The sequence below is a fragment of the Tympanuchus pallidicinctus genome, unplaced genomic scaffold (genome assembly GCF_026119805.1).
Source record: "Tympanuchus pallidicinctus isolate F22 unplaced genomic scaffold, pur_lepc_1.0 scaffold80, whole genome shotgun sequence".
Lineage (NCBI taxonomy): Eukaryota > Metazoa > Chordata > Aves > Galliformes > Phasianidae > Tympanuchus > Tympanuchus pallidicinctus.
The window spans coordinates 1-19,810 of record NW_026294803.1 but is presented as its reverse complement, the minus strand read 5'-3'; the positions used below and the strand labels follow the sequence as shown (position 1 = coordinate 19,810).

The 19,810-nt window shown below is 60.8% G+C and overlaps 2 protein-coding genes across 2 annotated transcripts; one reads left to right on the top strand and one right to left on the bottom strand.

Annotated features, from left to right (window-relative positions):
• Positions 1-24: 24 nt before the first annotated feature.
• Positions 25-18,182, bottom strand: LOC128074141 (capping protein, Arp2/3 and myosin-I linker protein 3-like). The gene is given in 36 exon segments (XM_052669733.1): positions 25-270; positions 398-491; positions 597-667; positions 818-882; positions 1,222-1,283; positions 1,793-1,863; positions 1,952-2,018; positions 2,303-2,383; positions 2,742-2,829; positions 3,444-3,625; positions 3,933-4,046; positions 6,658-6,807; positions 7,341-7,439; positions 7,514-7,607; positions 8,208-8,276; positions 8,349-8,521; positions 8,616-8,670; positions 8,950-9,046; positions 9,127-9,208; positions 9,304-9,373; positions 9,453-9,557; positions 10,076-10,152; positions 10,227-10,304; positions 10,640-10,749; positions 11,381-11,467; positions 11,879-11,973; positions 12,839-12,927; positions 13,404-13,479; positions 13,783-13,856; positions 14,433-14,558; positions 14,560-14,803; positions 15,136-15,257; positions 15,920-15,979; positions 16,444-16,494; positions 16,922-17,016; positions 18,029-18,182. Coding segments are annotated over 36 exon segments (3,552 nt in total). The 5' UTR covers positions 18,069-18,182; the 3' UTR covers positions 25-31.
• Positions 18,183-18,456: 274 nt separating this feature from the next.
• LOC128074139 (uncharacterized) lies at positions 18,457-19,806 on the top strand (the record flags this gene model as incomplete). The annotated part of the gene is made up of 3 exons (XM_052669730.1): positions 18,457-18,603; positions 19,077-19,254; positions 19,780-19,806. Coding segments are annotated over exons 1-3 (318 nt in total), but the record flags the coding sequence as incomplete, so codon positions are not given.
• Positions 19,807-19,810: the final 4 nt, after the last annotated feature.

The following is a 19,810-nucleotide window of genomic DNA, read 5'->3' as shown; positions in this document are numbered from 1 at the left end:
TGCCATTAACGAGACCTCCCGAGCTTTCTCTTCAATAAAAGTTTATTCCCGTCCGAGAGCGGCCGTCGCGAGGTCCTGCCCGCCCCTCAGGTGCCTGTGGGGAGAAGTGGCCGTTCGAGCGGTGAGGTGAGCGGCGGCCCCTTAAGAGCACCGCGGCGGCCTCACCTCCTCCCCCCGGCCCGGGCCCGGCGTCCGCCTTGTCGCAGGAATGGGCTCGCTGCCTCCGCTGGGGCTTCGGGGGGGGCAGCTGGCGGCTCCTGTCTGAGGTCCCTGCGAGAGAGACCTCCGGCATCCCACAGCGCCCCAGGAGCGCCGCCTGAACCCCTCCAGCATCCCAGCGCACCTCCGGATCCCCCTCCGCCCCTCCCGCTATCGCTGGATCTCGCACTGCCCTCACCCGTGGGAGCAGTGGGCGTGGCCTCCGGGATGGCCCCGCCCCCTCCCTCGCCGCTGCTGCTCTGCTGGGGCCACGCCGCCATCCTGGGCGGGGCCTGGAGAAAGGCGGAAGGCGGAGCCTGCAGCCCTAAGCTCCGCCCCCAGGGCTGCTCTTCTACGGACGGGGGGCGGAGCCTGGCTGACCCCGAGCTGCCACTCACCTGAGGGGGCGGGGTCTGTGGGGAAGGAAGCCCTGCCCACTCCAGGCCGGGGCTGCCAGCTTCCGGAGGGGCTGCGGTGGGAAATGTGAATTAAAGACACGTTTTTGAGAGAGAAAAATAATTTTGGCGAGGGTGTTCTTCGTGAAGAGGGTTCTGGGGAAATCCCTGGCTTTATGGGAGGATTCAAGCATCACGGGCAGCTTTTGGGAGGGGGAACCCACCTGATGCCTCTGAGCCTGGGCTGCAGCTGTGCTCCTGGGGATAGGGAGGCACTGTGGGGGGCAGCCTAGGGGCGACACAGACCGTGTGACCCACAAGAACCCTCCTATTGCCCTCTCAACTCCAGCTACCCCTCCAGGATCACAGATTAACCCACTACCTCTATAAGACTTTCCACATTTACCCCCTCTAAAGTCGCAGTTACCCCATTTTTGTACCCCACAGCACCAGAAGACCTCAGTTGCACCTTATGATCCCCAGTTAATTCATCATGATCCCCTTGCAGTATTCCCAGTTGCCTTCTACTGGACCCTAATAGCTTCCCTCTCCCTCCAGTTCCCGTTGATCCCTCCATCATCACCTTGGGAACGCCCTCTTGCACCCCAATCCCTCACCCCCAGCTCACCGGCCAAACTCCTCCTGCTGCGGGGAGCCCCCCACGGTCTGCGCCTCCGGGGCCCTGAAGTGCTGGGGGAAGGAGAAGCACGGCGCCTTTAAGGGAGGCCACGCCCATTTACCCAGGGGGCGGGGCCTCGAGGGGCGGGGATGAGATCTTGGGGGCGTGGTCAGGGGACGCTTAGTGGGTCTGAGGTCACAGGAGGGGCCATTGGGCGGTGGGCGTGGCCAAGAGAAGGAGGGGGGGCCTGCAGACAGGGGGCGGAGCCACGAGTTGGAGGCGAGGCCATGAGGGGCTGAGCAGGGGTGTCTGTGGGCGGGGCTATGTGGGCGGGGCTATGTGGGCGGGGCTATGTGGGCGGGGCTATGTGCCGATGGGCGGGGCCAAGTGGCTGTGGTTACAGCTAGGGGGTGGGGGGCGGGGCTGTGGGATTGGGGGCGTGGCGATGTGCCTGGGGGCGTGTCCAGCAGTGGCCATGGCTACAAGGCTAAAGACAGCACCCATAGGGCAGGCTGCGGGGCTGTGGGCAGGGCTAGGGACCAACGGACAGGGCTCTGTCACGGCAGGCAGGGCTACTCACCAGTGGGTGGGGCTTGGCATCCCCCTCAGAGCTCCTGGGGGGCGACGGTGACTCCAGGCCCTCGGATTGGCCTGGGGGCAGTGACATTTGCCATGATGGGTAACAATGCACTACGACGTTCAATGACAGGTGATGGTGCGCGGCCATGCAGGTGCTCACCCATGAAGGCAGAAGGCGGGCGGGTGCGGCGGCAGCAGCGCCTGTGCCGCTGCAGCGTCGGTGCATCCTCCAAGGGAAGAACCCAAAAGACGTTCGGTTTCATCTCAAAATTGTCACGCGAATCCAACACCCTTAAGTCCACCCAAACCACAGGAGACTCCCAAAACTCCTTAGCTTCACTCCCATGTATAAACTTCCCCAGATCCCCTGCCTTCCTCCCAAAACTCTCATGGCGCTCAAAATATGCAGTGGGGTCTCCAGAGCCCATGGACTCCACCCAGATCTCCCCTCTGATCCACAGGGCACCCTAACGCCCCAAAACTGCATCCTCCCAATTTTTGCCCTTCTTACAACGTCAACGCCCAGCTCCTCATCGGTGCTGTTGGATGGCTCCTGCCCCTGGGGACTCCTCGGATCCTGCAGGTGCTGGGCCTGGAGGCACATGGGGGGATTTTAGAGGGCTGGAGGATATTGTAGGGTTTTGGATCAAAGGAGCGTTGGAGAACTTGAGGGGGTGTTTGCAGATCTCAATGGTGTTGGAGGACCCAAAAGTTGTTGGATGACTGGAAGGATGCTGGAGGACTTTGGGAGATTGGAGGGCACCACAGAATGTAAGAGGACCTTGAAGGGTGTTGGAAGACCCAAAAGATCTTGGATAGTCTCAGGGGTTGGAGGTCTCCAGAGGATGTTGGAGAACCCAATGGGTATTGGAGAACACTGGAGGGTGTTGGAGTACTTTGGGGGCTCATGGAGGACCAGGGGGCTGTTGGAGGATCGGGGGGGGACTCACCAGTGCTTGGTGGACACGGCGTAGCTCCCGCAGCAGCTCAGCCACCACTGCCTGGGTCAGGGACGTCACCAGCGCCAGCTGCACCTCTCTGACCACAGGAACACTTGGGGTGGTAGCGGCACCAGCACCCCTTCTGGTGCCCACCAGTGCCCTCCCATTACATTCCAGTGCACCCTAATCCCCTCCCAGTGTTCCCTGATCTCCTTCTAGTTTCCCACACATCCCTCCCAGTATGTTCCAGTGCCTCCCAGTTCCCCTCAGCACTCCCCCAGCAACCCTCAGTGCCCTCCCTGAATATCTCAGTGCCATTTCAGTATATCCCAGTGCCTCTCTGTACATCCAACTGTATTCCACTATATTCCAGCATCTTGCCAGTATGCCCCACTTGCCACTTCCCAAGTGGCCTCCCAGCGTTTCACAGTGCCCAACCAGTCATTTTGAATCTATCCTAGTTCACCCCACTGCTCTCCCAGTACTTCCTAATCTATCCCAGTCCATCCCAGTGGTTTCCTGGTATATCTCAGTGCCTTCCCAGTCATCTTTAACACCGTCTCAGTCACTCTGACCATCCCAGCACTCTCATTACACACTCCCACTCATTTGCAATACATCCCAACGTCCCCCCCTGCCCTTACAGCGCCTTTCCTCTACACCTCGCTCCCACCCATCCCAGTGCTCCCAGTCCCCCCAGTGCCCCGTTACCCCAGCTGCTCCCGGATCTCCTCCCCTGCCCGCTCCAGCAGCGCCCCCGGGGCCAGGCCGGGGGGCAGCGGGGGGCGTGGCCGAGGCGCCCCCCCGAGCCACGCCCCCCCGGGCCACACCCCAGCCGCCGTCGCCCGGGGGCAGAGCTCGGCGGCCCGACCCAGCAGCGCCTCCAGCAGCACCTGGGGAAGGGGACTTCCGGTCGGGAGGGGGACTTCCGGTGAGGGGACCCGCACCTGGAAGGCCTTTCCCTTCCCGATTGGGGTTTGAGGGCCTTCAGCATCCCCAGTTCCTCCAGTTCCCTCCCAGTATCTCCCAGTTCCCTCTCTGTTCCCTCTCAGCCCCCCCCCATCCCTCCCATTCCATCCCAGTTCCTCCCAGCTCCCTCCTTGTCCCTCCCAGTCCTTCCCACGCCTCTCATTCCCTCCCACTCCTCCCCAGCTCCCCAACAGACTCCTCCCAGTCTCTCCCAGTTCCCCCAGCGCTCACCTCCAGCTCCTTGTCCACGGCCTTGGCCACGTCCCCAGCCACGCCCTGCAGGAGGAGCTGCAGCGGCCCCGCTCCGGCTCCTGCCGGTCCCAGCGCTGCCAGGCTGGGGAACAGCTGTGGGGTCACAGGGTCAGGAGGGCGTTCGCGCGGCCATGGAGTCGGAGGAGGTCATGGAGGGGCATGGAGGTCATAGAGGTGATGGAGTTCAAGGGGATCGCGGCAGTCATGGCTGTCATGGGGTCATGTGAGGTCATGGGTCACGTGAGGTCAGGGGGCGATGAGGTCGTGGGGTCGTGGGGAGTAACCATGAAATGGTTGCTTTGCAAGGAACCTTAACGACCATCCAGGCCCACCCCTGCCCTGGGCTGCGTGCCCCCCCAGCTCGGGCTGCCCATCCATGGCCCCGGGCACCTACGGGGATGGGCACCCACAGCTCCGGGCAGCAGCGCCGGGCCGTTCAAAGTCGTTCTCCTTCCCCTTCCTGCCCAGAGGCTCCATTCGAGTACTGGAATGCCGCAGCGCGGTCTCCCCGCAGCCGACCGTTCTCCAGGCGGCACAGCGCCTCCCTCGGCCTTTCCCCACACACAGCTGCACCCCCGGCCGTCCCCGTGCTCCTCCGGCCCCGCTCCCGCAGCCCCACGGCTCCCGCGGTCCGGATGGGGCTGCCGAGGGCAGACAGACGGGCCGGTCCCCTCCCTGCCCCACCGCCCTCCGTCGGCGCAGCCTGCGCTGCGGTTGCCCTCAGGCTGCTGGCACTCAGCACTGGATCACATCCGGCTTTTCACCCTCCAGGACCCCCGGCCCCTTCAGCAGGGCTGCTCTCAAGCCGTTCTTCTCCCACTCTGTACTCACAGCTGCGACTGCCCTGACCCAACAGCTACACTTGGCCCCGCTGGCCCTCATTCAGTTCACACGTGCCCACTTTTTGAGTCTGTCCAGCTCCCTCTGGATGGTGGCATCAACATCCTTTGCTTGTGTCCATGCAGCACTCACGTGGGGTCATCACCAAGCTGAGGGCACGCCAATCCCAACATCCAATCCCTGATAAAGATGCTCAGGCACGCCGCTCCCACGAGGACCCCTGGGGACGCTATTTGTGAGCACCTCCACCTGGGCACAGAGCCACTGCCCACAGCCCTCGGGCTGCAGCCGCCCATGGAATGGTGAAATCCGTATCTTCCCACACGGGAGGTGTGATGTGGGCCATGCCAGCAGCCCCGCAGGAGTCCCAGCAGATGACACCAACTGTTGCTTTGCACTGGTCTGCAGCAGCCATCGCTCCACCACGGAGCGGCACCGGGTGGGTAAGGCATGAGCTGCCCTGGGGGAAGCCGTGCTCTCTCAGATCGCCTGCTCAGCCTTCAGGTCCCTGAACGCCTCCCACAGCAGGATCTGGACCCAGCGGGGATTGCACACATTCGGTCTCATCAGCTGTTCTCAAACCTGCTCCCTGATTGCGGTGGAAGGACTTTGCTCCCCCAGCTCCGCCTGGAGAGACGTGTGAGACGTGGCTGACAGCGAAGCCTGAGGCAAAGAATTCATGGAGTGCCTCAGCCACCTCCGTGCCTGCTGCTGCCTTGGCCCCCTTCTCATCCATCACAGATGGTGCACTCTTCTCACTGTTTCTTCTACCAAGGGACCTGTGGAATCCCTCCTCATTATCTGCACACCTGGCCCAGCGCAGCTCCATCTGTGCCATGGCTTTCCTGTTGACATCCGTGCACTCTTCCCAGGGCACCCATCCCTGCTCCTACTGCCTGTGTATTTCCCTCCTACTCCCCAAAAGGGAGGTTATAGGGTTATGGGCAGGAAAAGGGGGGAGGTCATGCAAGGGGTCAAGAGAGTCACGGAGGTCATGGGACAATATGGGAGGTCATAGGAGTGATGGGGGTCATGAGGTTATGGGGTCATGGGAAGTCAAAGAAGTCACAGGGTATCGTAGTTCATGGGAGATCATAGGGGTCCCTGGGTCACGAGGGAGCAGTGGGATTCATAGGAGGTCATAGGGTCATGGGGGGGTCACAAGGTCATGGTGAAAATTTGGGACCTATGGGGGCTGTGAGGGGTCTGGTTTTGTGGTGCTGGAGCAAATCTCATTTGGAGGGGTCTCATTTTTGAGAGGAAGAGCACTGTTCTGGAGGGAGGTTTGCGATGGGGTTTGAGAGGGCTTCTGTTTTTTGAGGGGGAGTTCTATTTTCATCAGGGTGGGGGGAGATGTTTCAGCTTTGGGAGGAGATGCTTCATTTGGGGAGGTGTGCTTTATTTCTATGAAGATTCTGAGCTTTTTAAGGACTCTATTTGGGTGGGAAGCTTCAATTTCGGAGTGAGATGTTTCTGTTTTGAAGGTGACGCTATTTTGGGGGGGATGTTTCTGAGGTTCCTTGAGGGAAAAAGCTTCAATTCTGGGGAGGAGCTTCACCGGGGGAGTGGGACACTCCAACTCTGATGGGCACGCAGGGGATTTCTGCAGGGTTCCCGGGGCGCTTTGGGGGCTCAATTTTCTGGGGAGATACTTCAATTTGGTGGTCACACGCTAAAAATGCGGGGGGGGTGTTGGGGTCCTGTGGATGCTGCTGGGGTTCTTTGAGGGTTCTATTTTCTAGGGGGGAGAAGATGCTTCGACGTGGGGGTCAGGCGCTTGTGGTGGGGATTTGGGGGTGTTTCAGGGCTTGGGGCACGCAGGCTCCAATCGCTCTCTGTTGGGACATGCTGTTGGGGTGCTCACCGCACGGGCATTCCTGGCTTCCCGCAGCAGCTCCTGGGCCTCTGCCAGGTCCCTCTGTGCCCCTGGGTGCCCCCGCAGCCCCCGCGCCGCCGCCTGCACTCGGCCGCTCAGCCGGCAGAGCATCTGCAGCACAACTCCTTGGCAACAGCCCTGGCAACCACCCTGGCAACTGGCAACCATCCCGGCATCCCCCCAACAACCGCCCCCATCACCTCCGCAGCACTCCATCACCCCATCACCTCCACAGCACTCAACAGCCCCTCGTCGGCAACTCCTCCCTTCACCCCGGCAACCACCCGACAGCCCTGCCGTTGCCCCAGCCTTACGTCAGGAATATTTCCCACCACCCCGATAGCCGCTCCAGCAACCGCCCTCGCAACTGCTCTCACAATCTCCCATCTTGGCAACCATTCCAGAAACAACAGCAGATTCTGCTCTTATTGCCCCAGCAACTGCCCTGGGAACCACCGAGGCAATCCCTCAGCAACACTTATAACCACCCCAAAAGCTGCCTAGCAGCCACCCCAGTCACCACCCAAGCATCCTTCTGGCCACCATCCTGTATCCCGTCCGTCACTTCCCCCATCTGCCCCACGGCTGCCACAAGTTGGCCCCACATGCCCTCTCCTGCCCCACAGGCGTCCCCAGTGCCCAGGTTCCCCATGTCCCCGGGGAAAGATTACTTGCTCAGCCGTGCTGGTGACGATGCCCCGCTGCAGCCGGAGCACCTGCTCTGGTGGCGCCTTGGGACCGCGGCCATTGCGTAGGAGGCACCACTGGATCTTCAGGAGGGAAATTGGGATGCCTGAGGCTCCCAGGCACGAATTTTAGAGAATCCCCAGGTGCCTCCACCCACCTGCTGCCAACCAGTGTCTGTCCGCTCCGGGGCACTACGGTAGGCGGCTGTGAGGTCGCAGAGGGGAAGGGCCATGAAGGTCAATGTGTGGTTGCTGTTGAGAGGACACGGATCTGCTCGGGATTCCATTGACAATGGAATACAGCAGGTTGATTGGTCAACAGCTGGTTGATCACTGTAGAGCCAGTTGACCAGACTGGATCCCATTGACTGAACTGAAATGAGCTGACTGGTCTACAGATGACTGCCCAGTCTAGAACCAGTTGACTAGCTGAGATCCCATTGACGTTTTGGAAAAGTCGACTGCTCTAAGATGGTTGTCCAGTCTAGACATGTTTGACCAGTCTAGAAGCATTTGAGTGGTTGGGATCCAATTGACAAGTTTGGGATGGGTTGTCTGATCTAGACACTGTTGACCAGTCTAGAACCAGTTTACTAATTGGGAACCCACTGACTTGTCTGCGACGGGTTGCCCAGTCTAAAAATTGTTGACCAGTGTAAAATCAGTTGGTAACTCATCAACCTGTATGGAATAGCCAGTTGCACAGTCTAGAACTGACAAGGTCCAAAAACTGGTGACCTGTCTGGAGATCCGGGTATCATGTCCAGATCCGGTTGGTTGTTTGAACCTGATGTTCACATGCTCCAGATGGGGCGTCCACCTGCAGTATAATATGCTGGTGGTCCCACTCACCTCTCCATGGCCCTGGCGATGTCCTGGAAGCCCACAGCTGTTGTGTTGTTCCTGTCCCAGCTAAGGCTCCTGCCATGGGACCACAGGTGACATCGGGGTGGAGAGACCACCCCTGAACCCCCCGTGAAACCACCCACCCACCGCAGGGTGCTGTTGATCTGCAGGGCCTTGGCCAGCATCTTGGCGCCCATGTCCTCCATGAGGTTACCACTGAGGTCCACTTTGGCCAAGCAGGCATTGCTGCCCAGCGCGTTCACCAGGATACAGGTCCTGGCCTTCAGCCTCGATTCAGCCACTGACAGCGACTGCAGGGACTTACGGGAAGGCCAGAGAGAACACGAGATGGGGCCTGGGGGATCCACAGGAGGGGTGTCCACCTGCCATCCCACCGTGCCCTGGGGAACTCACACAGTCGTCCTCCTGGATGACCTGAACCAGCTTGTGGAGGATCTCCTCCAGTGTTCTGAAGGGGGGAGAAAGAACAGTGGGACATGGACACGACCTGGCCCTTGGGGTCTCAGAAGATGTCAATGGGAACTCTGGGTCTTGGTGGGCCTCCATGGGCACAGCGTGGCCCATCGGGTCGTGGTGGGCTTCCATGACACGGCTTTGGCCATTGGGATCTAAGTGGACCTCCTTGGGCTCAGCCCAACAATGGTTCTGCTTACCTCCTCCAGGGCTGGTGGGGAGGAGGGCCTTCAGAAGGCCCTACGGAACCAGGGGAGTCCAGCAGGGCACTCACCGCGCCTTGACACTGAAGTTCTTGCCCAACCAGAGGTGCTTCAGCGCCTTGTTCCTCCCCAGGGCTGGTACGAGCGTCAGCAAATCGGCATCAAAGCCTGAGAGAAGTGTGGGGAGAAATGGAGACAGCGGGGGGTCCCAGGCCAGTCCCCAGGAAGGGGTTTCTCCCTCTTCTCACCATTGTCTGAGAGGTCCAGGCTGCCCACGGCACTGATGCCCCCCAGCAGCTCCTCCAACACACGAGCACCCGGCGAGCGGAGCTGTAAGACGGCACCAAGAATTGGACAGAGACGGAAAACGATGTGAGGGTGCCCACAGGGCCCCTCCTGCCTTGGGCCGTGCCCCCCATCCCCACCTCACAGCTGCTCAGGTCCAGGTGGAGGTCGCTCAGGTGGGTGTTGGCAGCCAATCCCTGCAGGAGAGACCTGGGGGGGGCAGGCGACGGTGCTCCCACATCTCCGTCTCCCCAGAAGGCACAGGGCCACCGCAGGGGGCGAAGCTCACCTGAGAGCGTCAGGGGGCAGCCGCACGCCTGCCAGGCTGATGTGGGACAGAGCAAAGGTGCTGCAGAAGAACTGCTGCAGGGTGGGTGGGACCTCACGGCTCTTCCTGGGGGGAGGTGGAAGCAGGGTTCCATCAGCCCCACTCATCTGGGGTCAGTCAGGCACTCCTTGCGCCAACCGGTCGGGCCAAAACTCAATGGAGCCCTTGGACACCCAACAGAGTTCTTGACCACCCAACACGGTACTTGAGCACCCAGTGGGGTTCCTGACCACCCAGTGGGGTTCCTGACCACATAACAGGATGTTCAACCACCCAGTGCTGCTCCAGATCACCCAAGAGATTGGCCAGCTGGGAGCTCCAATGCCCAGAGGGGTCTTTCCACTATTCAACAGCCCAATGGCATTTCTCGATCGGCCAATGGGGCACTCAGTGCTCACAGGGGTTCTCTACCACCCAACGGGATGCTGTACCACACAGTGGGATGGCCATCCACCCAATGACATTCTGGACAACCTATCTGGCCACTAGGGTTCTCCAACTTCCGATGGGATCCCAACCGCCTCCCCAGGCCCCACCTGCCCCCTGCCCCACAGCCACCATCGACATGTGGGGCAGGAGCTGACCGGTGGCAGAAGCTGTTCCCGGCCACGTTGAGGTAGCTGAGCCGTGAGCAACAGCCGTGCAGCAGCGCCCCGAAGAGCTGGGAGGCACAAGGGGGCCATCAGCCCCACGACTGCCCCACGGCAGCCCCATGGCGACCCCACAGCCCCTCACCACATCAAGGGCGCAGTCAGTGGAAGCCAGGTCAAGGTGCAGGAGTGCGTTGGGTTGAGCCAGGAAGGCAAAGAGGTCCTGGAGGTGTGGAGTAGGGCCTGACCCCATGGCTGCTCCATTGTATAGCACTCAGTCCCACATTACCACCCACCCCATCCAGCCCCTTAGCACCCATCCAGCCCCATTGCATCCCACTGTACCCTGCCCAACACCCCCTCTCCAACCCCATAGCAATTTCTCCAGTCCCACAACTCCTGTTCTAGCCCATAGCATCCCCTCCAACGCCATACAGCCTATCCAACTCATAGCACCACTCCGGCCCCATAGCATATATCCGAACCCCAGTACCCCTCATTGACCTCCAGTGCCCCACAGCCCCATCCCTGCCCCATAGCACCCCATTCCCATCCTACAGTGCCGTGGGGGCTGCCCAGCAGCCCAGGATTGTGGCCCAGGTCCAGCAGTTGTAGGGCACTGCGGAAAGCGGGGTTTGCGCCCAGCGCCCGGCCCAGCGCCGCCAGTCCTGTGAGGCCGGTGGGGCGCAGTAGCATGGAGGACACCCGTAGGAACCCATGGAGGCACACAGAACCACAGCACACATAAGCATCCAAAATTTCCATGCACAGCCCAACATCCGCAGGAGACCCCCCAGAACCCAACAGTATTCATTGTATTCACTGCACTCATTGGCACCTCACAACCCCCACAGATACCCCCAGAAATATTTTGGTACCAAAATAATCGGTTTCACACCAGTAACCCTAATTCACATTTAGAGAGCTCCCCCATGCTACAGAAGCATCCCAGTAACACAATCTTCCCCTCCCACCAACCAACCCCAGTGGGCACCCCAACACCCCCACAGGCACTCCAATATCCCCACGTTACCCAGTAGGTCTCCTTAACCCCACGGGCACCCCAAAACCTTATAGGGCACACCATTACCTAGAAGGCACTCCAATATTCTTGTGGACACCCGACAGCCCTATGGGTCCCCATCACACTGCAAGGCGCCCAAAACCCTACGGGTCACCCAATGGCCCCTTAATATCCTTTTCCCTCCCCCATATTCCTCCAGTACCACAAACCCATCGCACCCTCCCTGCTCTCAACACTCCCTGCCCCACAACCCTGCACAGTGCCCCCGGCCCCACCTCGTGCCCCCAGGCCGCAATGGGGCAGGCGTAGCCGTCGCAGCCCCCCTGGCAGCCCCAGGAAGCGCTGACTCAGTGCTGCCAGGCCTGGAGAGGATTCCGAAATGGAGGGGAACCACAAAATAAGGGAGGACCCCAAAAGGTTGGGGAACATCGAATAAGGGATCTGGGGGTGGGGGAATGGTGGAGTCAGGGGGCTTGGGGGCAATTTAGGGGATTTGTGGGGGGCGGTGGAGGCTTCAAAGTGGAAGGGGGGAGTATTGAGTTTCTAGGGGGATTTCTGGATTACCGTAATGGGGTGTGGGGACAATGGGGGGTGCGAAGGGGCGTTAAGATTTGGAGGAAGAATTCCTGGGTGCAAGAAAAGGAGTTGAGCTCCAATGGGGGAATCGGCGTGTTTTAGGGAGATTGTTGAGGTTCCGTAAGTGGGTTCGCAGTGCCATGGGGGCTCTGAGGTGCAGTAGGAACGCTGGGGAGCAGTGGGGGGGTGCAGGTCACCTTTGTCCCCCAGGGATCCGCGGGGCAGCTCCAGGCATCGCAGCGGTGGGTCTGGGTGAGCCGCCAGCGCTGCTGCCAACCGCGAGGCGAAGTCCCTTGGGGGGGAAATGCCACATTTGGGAACTCTGAAACGCCCCAAGCCCCCAAATCTCACCCTACATGCCCCCAAACCCACCAAGATCTCACTCAAAACACAAAATCCACCCCAAATTCCCCCCAGGGTTTCCCCAAGCGCTCCTCATGCACCCAACCAAAAAGAATCCCAATGCCTTAAATCCGTTCCTGCATAATCTCACCTCCCCCAGCTAAAGGGGACATCCCCAGTTTTGTACCCTTCTGAAACATCCCAGCACCCCACAGGATCCTCCCCAAACCCCCTCAAGATCTTCCCCAAACCTCCCAGATTCCACTTAGATTTTAGATCCCTCCATATTTAGGGTGCATTCACAAATTTGCAGGGTACCAAATCTCTTTAAACCCATACAACATCTCCTAACCTCAACCCTAAACCCAAACCCCAAAGCCACAGCAATTCCCCCAAATCAACCCAAATACCCACGCCTCCCTCCCCAATGTACCAATACCACCCTGACACCCCCAACACTCTTAAAATTTCCCCCCCCTAAAAAGACAAAAATCCCCCAAACTCCCCACACGCTCCCAAAACCGTTCAAACCAACCAAAAATGCCCCAAATCTCCCTAAACCCCCCAAAATCAACCACAATCCCCCAATTCCCACAATAATGTCCCAAAAATCCACCCCTCCAAAACCCCCAAACCTCCAAAACTCCCCCAAATCCTCCCAGCATGGCCCCCCCCAAATCCCTCCCAACACCTCTAAAATCGCCCCCCCCAAATCCCTTCAAAACCATTCTAACCCCTCAGGTTCCCCCCAGAATCCCACCCCTTCCACTTATGGTGCACAGCCCAAGTCCCAAAGGAATCGACCCCAGGCATACGCGTTCAACCCCACATTGTCCAGGATCAGCTCCTCCAACGCAGGTGAGCGACGCACAGCATGCAGCACCTGTGCCTGCACCTCACTGCTCTGCACCACAACACGGGAGAGCCCAAAACGTTGGAGACAGAACCCCAAAACGGGGAGCACCCTGAGAATGGGGTGGAGGCAGGGCCCCAAAAACAGGAGTACGGTGGGTGAAGGGAGGGAGGGACTCCTAAAATGGTGCGGAAGGACAGGGAGAACCCCCAAAACTGTGGGGGCCCTGAAACTTGTGTGACCCCAAGACAGGATGGAGGAAGTTATGGGAACCCCAAGGCTGATTTTGAGATGGAAGTGAGGTGTTGGAGGACCCTGAAAACAGAGGGAGCTCAGAAACGCGGCAAGAAGGCAAGAAGGCAAGGTGATGACCTCAAAGTGTGCGCAAAGGGACAACGGGTTCCCCCAGAATGGGGCAGTGGAGAATATGAAAGGGGGACTCCAACAGGGGGGTGTGGGAGGGGAGAAAGGAACGAGGGGATCCCAAAGTGGAGGCTATGGGGAGGTCCTGGGCCTGGGGTACCCACCAGGCGTAGATCACGGCAGCACAGCCCCCGGAACCAGCGGTTGTAGCCCAGTGCTGCCACTGCCAGTGCCAGCTCCCTGCATCAGTGCCACCAGTAAGCACCCGAACTCCTCAGTGCCTTCCAGTAACCCTGAGCCGCCTCCCAGCACTCCCAGTAAGCACCAGTGACCTCCCAGTAGTTCCCCATGCCTTCCCAGTGCCTCCACGTGCTCCAGACCCCCTCCCAATACTCCTATTCACCCTCCCAGTACCTCCCACTGTTCCCAAACCCCTTCCACTGTCCCCCTTTCCCCTTCCAGTGCCTCCTAATTGCCCCGAGCCTCTTCCCAGTGCTCCCAATAACACCCATTCCCTCCCAGTGCCCCCAGTGCCACCATCACCGGCTCTCCAAGTGGCTGAAGTCCCTCAGGTCGAAGCATCTCCGCTCCCCCGCATGGTACAGCGTGTCCACGTCCTGGGGGGACCCCAAAACCCCCATAGCCCCCCAGGGACCCCCCAGAGAAATCCAAAGACCCCATAGACCCACCACTGACCAGCAGGACCCCAAAAACCCCCTGGAGCCTCCCAGAGACCCCCAAGGGTCCCCGGAAGGACCCCAAGGATTCCCAGCAGCCCCGTGGAGCCCAAGCCCTCTCTCGACGCTGTCCTTGGTGCTGAACCCACAAACTACCATCGACCCCCCTAAAACCCCATGCTCTCTTTGCATCCCAAACACCTCCAAAACCCCACATATATCCCCATAAATCCCTCAGGACAAAAGAGAACACTGAGACCCCCAGTGATCACCCAGGACCCCCCCAAGATTTCCCCACGGACCCCTCAAGGTCCCCTAGGAATGCCATAGAGCCCCCCCAGAAAGCTTCTCATAAACCCCACCGACCCAACCAAAACACCCCACGTACCCTCCAAAGCACTGCCCGCATACGTTCTCTCAAAGGCCCCCAGGCACCCCATAAACCTCCCAAAGCCCCCCAGAGAACCCCTTCAAGCCACCCCCAGCGCCCCACAGCCCTCAATTCCCGCCACGCACCCACTGCACCTCCTCCCGGCAGCTCAGCCCGTTGTAGTCACACAGCGCCGCGTAGGTGTCCGAGAAGCCCCCTGGGGGGGTTGGAGGGGAGAAGGCGTGGCCGATCTTGTCCGCGCCCCCTCCCAGACCACGCCCACCTGCCACAAGCCACGCCCCTCCCCCCAACCGCCCCTTCCCGTTTCTCACGAACACCAACACAGCCCCCGAGGCCACGCCCACCATCGAGCACCCTCCCTTGGCGAGGCCACGCCCTCCTCGTGGCCACGCCCCCTCCGAGGCCACGCCCCTCACCGCAGACGCTGGGGCCGCTGGAGGCGGAGCTCTCCGAGGTGGGGGAGGTGTCGAGGGGCGGGACCGGGGGGAGGGTCCAGCTGGGGGCGGGGACAAGAGTGAGAGCCCCCCCAGACCGCGCGACTGGAGCCCCCGATGCGCTCCAGAGCACCCGCACCCGTCTCGGTTCATCCCAGTACACCGCGGTGACCACCCACCCCAGTGCCCTCCCTGTACATCCCAGTGCCCCCAGACCGCTCCCAGTTCATCCCAGCACAACCCAGTGCCACCTAATCCCTCCCCAGACTGCTCCCAGTATATCCCAAAGCCCTTCCCTCCCCCTTCCGCCCTCTCCTAATGCCTCCCGGTCCCCTCCCTGACCCCCCCACCGCCCGCCCCAACCCTCTCCCAGCACATCCCAAGCATGGCTCACACGGGGGGGGCACAGGGCAGGGCCCGCCCCAGGGCGGCTCCCAGCTCCCGGGCCAGGCAGGCGGCAGCAGAAGGGCTGGCAAGGGCCAGGGCCAGGGGACCCCGCTCCGTGTCCAGGCGCACCTAGGAACTGGGTGTACTGGGAGGCACTGGGAGGCATTGGTGGGGGGTGTTGGGAGAGCCCTGGGGGGACTGGGGCTCTCTAATGGGAATGGAGGGGACTGGAGAGACTTGTACAAACTGGAAGGGCACTGCAATATACTGGGAGGGTGCTGGGAGGGGCGAGGAGGGCTTTAGGAGAGACTGGAGGTGTGCAGGGAGGTTCTGGAAACACACTGGGATGTCATGGAAGAAAAGCTGACATACAGCAAGACTGGGGGGATGGACATAGAACAGGACATGTCCTGAGAGGGACTGGGAGGCACTGGGATGTGCTGGGAGGGGGCTGGGAGGTGCTGGGAGGGGGCTGGGAAGGTGGTGGAGGCTGGCTGGTTCACACTGGTCCATAATGGGAGGTAATGGGATATACTGTAAGGGCCCGAGAGGCACTGGGAGTCAGTGGATGGAGACTGGGCAGGCAGTGGAGGGCCACTGGTCCATACTGGTCCATACTGGGAAACATTATAAGGTAAAGCAATGACTTAAGGAGATCATTGGGGCGGTACTGGCAGTCACTGGAAGGGCACTGGGGCACACGGAGAGGCTCGGCAGGATTCTGGGCAAGCAGTGGAGGGTCACCAGTCCGCACTGGCCCATACTGGTCTGCACTGGGAGGCGGTGGGTACCTGGGTGGGGCTGGTGGCACTGATGCAGCGAATCTCCAGCACGCTCAGGGAACCTTCGGCCTGGCAGCAAACAGCAACCTTTGTGCACGTGGGCACACAGATGGGCATGCAAATCCACGTGCAATTTCTCATGGCAATCTTTGTGCAAACAGGTGGGAAAGGGCTCAGCAGAATGAAAACCCTGCTGCAAGAGGATGGACTCCATGCAAACCCTCGTGCATACATTTGTGCAAATCCTCGTGCAAATTATTGTGCGAATTCCCATCTAAGCTTTCATGTGAATGTCTGTGCAAAAAGGCAGGCTGGTGCAAGCAGCTGCTTCTGTGAACCCTGTGCAAATGCTCATGAAATGCTTGTGCCAGGGAACAGTGCAAAGCCTCACGTGGTTTCTCATGCAGTGGGTCGTGCTGGGCACAACCAGATCCCTCTGAACATCCCTATGCAAATCGTTCTGCACATCCCCGTATCAATCCGCGTGGACATTGAGCACATCCACTCGTGCAAATTCCCGTGCAAGGGCTCACCTTGGCCGGTGTTGTGGGGCCGAAGAGGTGCAGGCGCCAGGCAGTGAGGGCCTGGGGGACAGAGGCTGGCACCCAGGGCTCCCAGTGCTTCCAGTAAGAGCTCAGACCTCTCCCAGTGCCCCATTTGCCCATTTCCCTTCTCAGTGCCATCAGCCTCCCTCCCAGAGCATCCCATTTCCCCTTCAAGTGCTTCCAGTACCTCCCGGTGCCCCCAGACCCCTTTCAGTGTCCCTACTTTCAGTGCCAGTGCCTCCCAGTAGCCTCTGACCCCCTCCCAGTGCTCCCAGTAACCCTTAGGTCTGTAATAGCGAATGTCCCAGACCCCCTCCCAGTGTCCCCATTTCTACTCCCAGTACCCCTGAGCCCGCTTCCAGTATTCCCAGTGCTTCCAATAACCCTGGATCCCTCTCAGCGCCCCCAGTCCCCCTCCCAGGGCCCCGATCCCCCTCCCGTTCCTCTCATCCCTCCCAGCTCCCACCAGGATCCTCTCCTCCAGCCGACGGGGTTTGGTCTCCAGGCGGGCACGCAGCAGCAGGTGGATGCGGGGCCGCCCCAGGGCCCGGCGGATGCTTTCTGAACGGGGTCGGGGTTACGAGGGGAAGGATTCATCCCAGGAACCTCCCCCTCCCCAGCGCCCCCCAGGCCGCCCCCTCCCCGCTCCCACCGCCGTTTAGCGCCGCTTTCAGCACCACGGACAGCGCCCGGCCCGGAGCCGCGGACGCGGAGCTTCGGGGGCACGGGGGGAAAGGAGGGGGGCTGGGAGCTCCAGGGGGTCATGGCAGAATGTGGGGGTTATGGGGTGTGGGGGGTTATGGCGGGACGTGGGGGAGCACGGAAGGGGTCTGGGGGGCGGGTGTGGGGCTAGGAAGTTTATGGGGGTATATTGTACGTTAGGGGCCTACGGAAGGGTTGTGGATGTCTTAGGGGATTACGGGGGGATGCTATAGGGTAATTGGGGCGGGATTACGGGATGGCCGTGGAGGGGAATGCGGGGAGTGTGGAGAGAATAAGGAGGGGTGCTGAGGTGATGGGAGGGTCAATGGAAGGGATTTGGGGATTAGGGGGGTACAGAGGGGGATAGGAGGGCTATGGATGGAATATGGTGGCTCCATAGAAAGAACACGGATCGCTATGGGGTGATGGAGGGGAGCACTGAGGAGGTCTGGGGACGTATGAGGTGATTGGATGGGGGATGAGGAAAGATATGGAGCGAGTTATGGGGGCCTTGAGCCCATGGGAGTTTATGGGGGATCCCACGAAGAGAGATACGGGGGGAAATGAGGGGAAATTGAGAAATTTCGGGGAAAATGAGGGGATTCGGGCAGGATTTGAGGGAAATTGAGGGAAACTGTGGACGGATTTGGGGGGAAATAGAAGCAGTTAATTGGGATTTGCGAGTAAATGGGGAGATCTGAGGGAAACGAGGGTGGGATTTAGAGGAAAATGGGAGGATTGAATGCAAAACTGAGGGGATTTAGCGGGAAATTGAAGGATTTTGAGAGGTTTGGGGGTGAAATGGAGGGATGTGGATGGGATTTGGGGTGAAGTGGGGAGATTTGGGGTTACAGGGGCGCTGGGCGCCTACCTTGCAGCTCCCGGGACACGTCCCCCGCCGGCGGGGCCATGCCGCGGCCGAGAGGAGCCGAGCCGAGCCGAGCGACGCCGGAAGTTCCCGAGCGACGCCGGAAACGTCCGAAGGAACCCGAGCGCAGCCCGGCTCTTCCCGGTGCGCTCCGGCGATCCCCTGTAACCTTCAGAGCCCCTCCCCAAGATCCCCCCTGCGTCCCTCCCCAATACATCGTCCCTCTCCCGTTCACCCAGGACAGCCCACCGCCCCAATACATCGTGGAACGACCTCAGCCCCCCTGTTCCCCTGCTGCCCCCCCATAACTCCCAGTTCCTCCCAATCCCTCCGACTCCAGCTCCCTTTCCCCCGCCCCTCCCCCCTGCCGTCCCCCCCGTCGGCCCTCCCGACCCCCCCAGCGCTCCCGGCCCCTCCTCCCGCCCCTCCCCTCGCAGGGCAAAGGCCGTGGGGCGGAGCGGGGCGATGTGGGGCGTTATGGGGCGAGCGGGGCTGCGGGCTTTGTCCGGGGGGGCTGCCCTTAATTCCGGGAGGAACCTGGAAGGGAAAGTGGCTCTGGTGACCGCCGCCACCGACGGGTGAGTGACCTACAACGCCCCGTGGCCTCTCGGCTCCTCCGCTCCCCCCCATTGCTCCCATCTCCCCTTTGCCCCACCGGTGACCCATAGCCCTCTATGTCCCCGTTGGCCCCCATGTTCCCCCGTAACCCCCGTGTACCCGTGGGAACTCCGTAGCCTCTTCATCATCCCACAGCCTCCCCACGTCCCCACAGCTCCATATGTCCCCTTTGTCACACCAAACGCGTCTCCCCATAAACCTCCCCATAGCCTAAATCAACTCAGAATCCCCAAGTCCTCCCAGCCCCCCCCTGCATCTCCCCATAACCCTTCTGACTCTGTAGACACTTCCGATGTTTCTCCATCACCCCGTAACCCCCCCCGTTATCCCATATATCCCCACGTCTCTCCAGACCCACCATGTCCTACGACCCCCCCATGTTCCCCCAAGAACCCCTCTCCCCGCAGTGCCCCCAGCCTCCCCCTCCCCACAGGATCGGGCTGGCGGTGGCACAGAGGCTGGGGGCGGCGGGGGCCCGGGTGCTGCTGAGCTCCCGGCGTCAGCCCAACGTGGATGTGGCCGTGCAGAAGCTGCGGGCTCAGGGTCTGGAGGTCAGCGGGGTGGTGTGCCATGTGGGGCAGCCCCAGGACCGGCAGCGCCTGGTGCAGACGGTGAGGGGTGGGGATGTGGGGTTATGGGGGCAGTGGAGGTGGGAGGGAGACATGGGGAGATATGGTGCACTGGGGAGCGATAGGGTTGTGGAGGGCAGGGGGTCGGTGGGAGCCCATAGGGTTGTGCAGGATCGGTGGGGCTATGGAGATAAAGGGTTACTGGGGGCAGTGAGGCTATGGGGTGCGATGGGGCTGTGGGGTCAAAGAGCTCTGCGGTCAGGGAGGTCCCATGGGGTTATAGAGCACCGTGGAAGTTCCACTGTTCTATGGGGAACTGCTGGGGTACCATCACTCTGTGGGGTGCGTGGGGATCCCATCATTCGGTGGGACTCGATGGGGGGGCCACCCGTCTGTGAGTAGTCCCATGGGGTTACGTGTCACCATGGGATCCCGTTGTTTGGTGGGGGCTCCCATTGGTCTGTGGAGGCCTCACTGAACCCGGTATCTGGGTATCCCGTGGGGTTATGGGGTCGTCCCACTGGTCTGTGGGGGCCCAGTCACTCTTTGGGGTGAATCCTTCCGCAGGCATTGGACACCTATGGCGCCATTGACATCC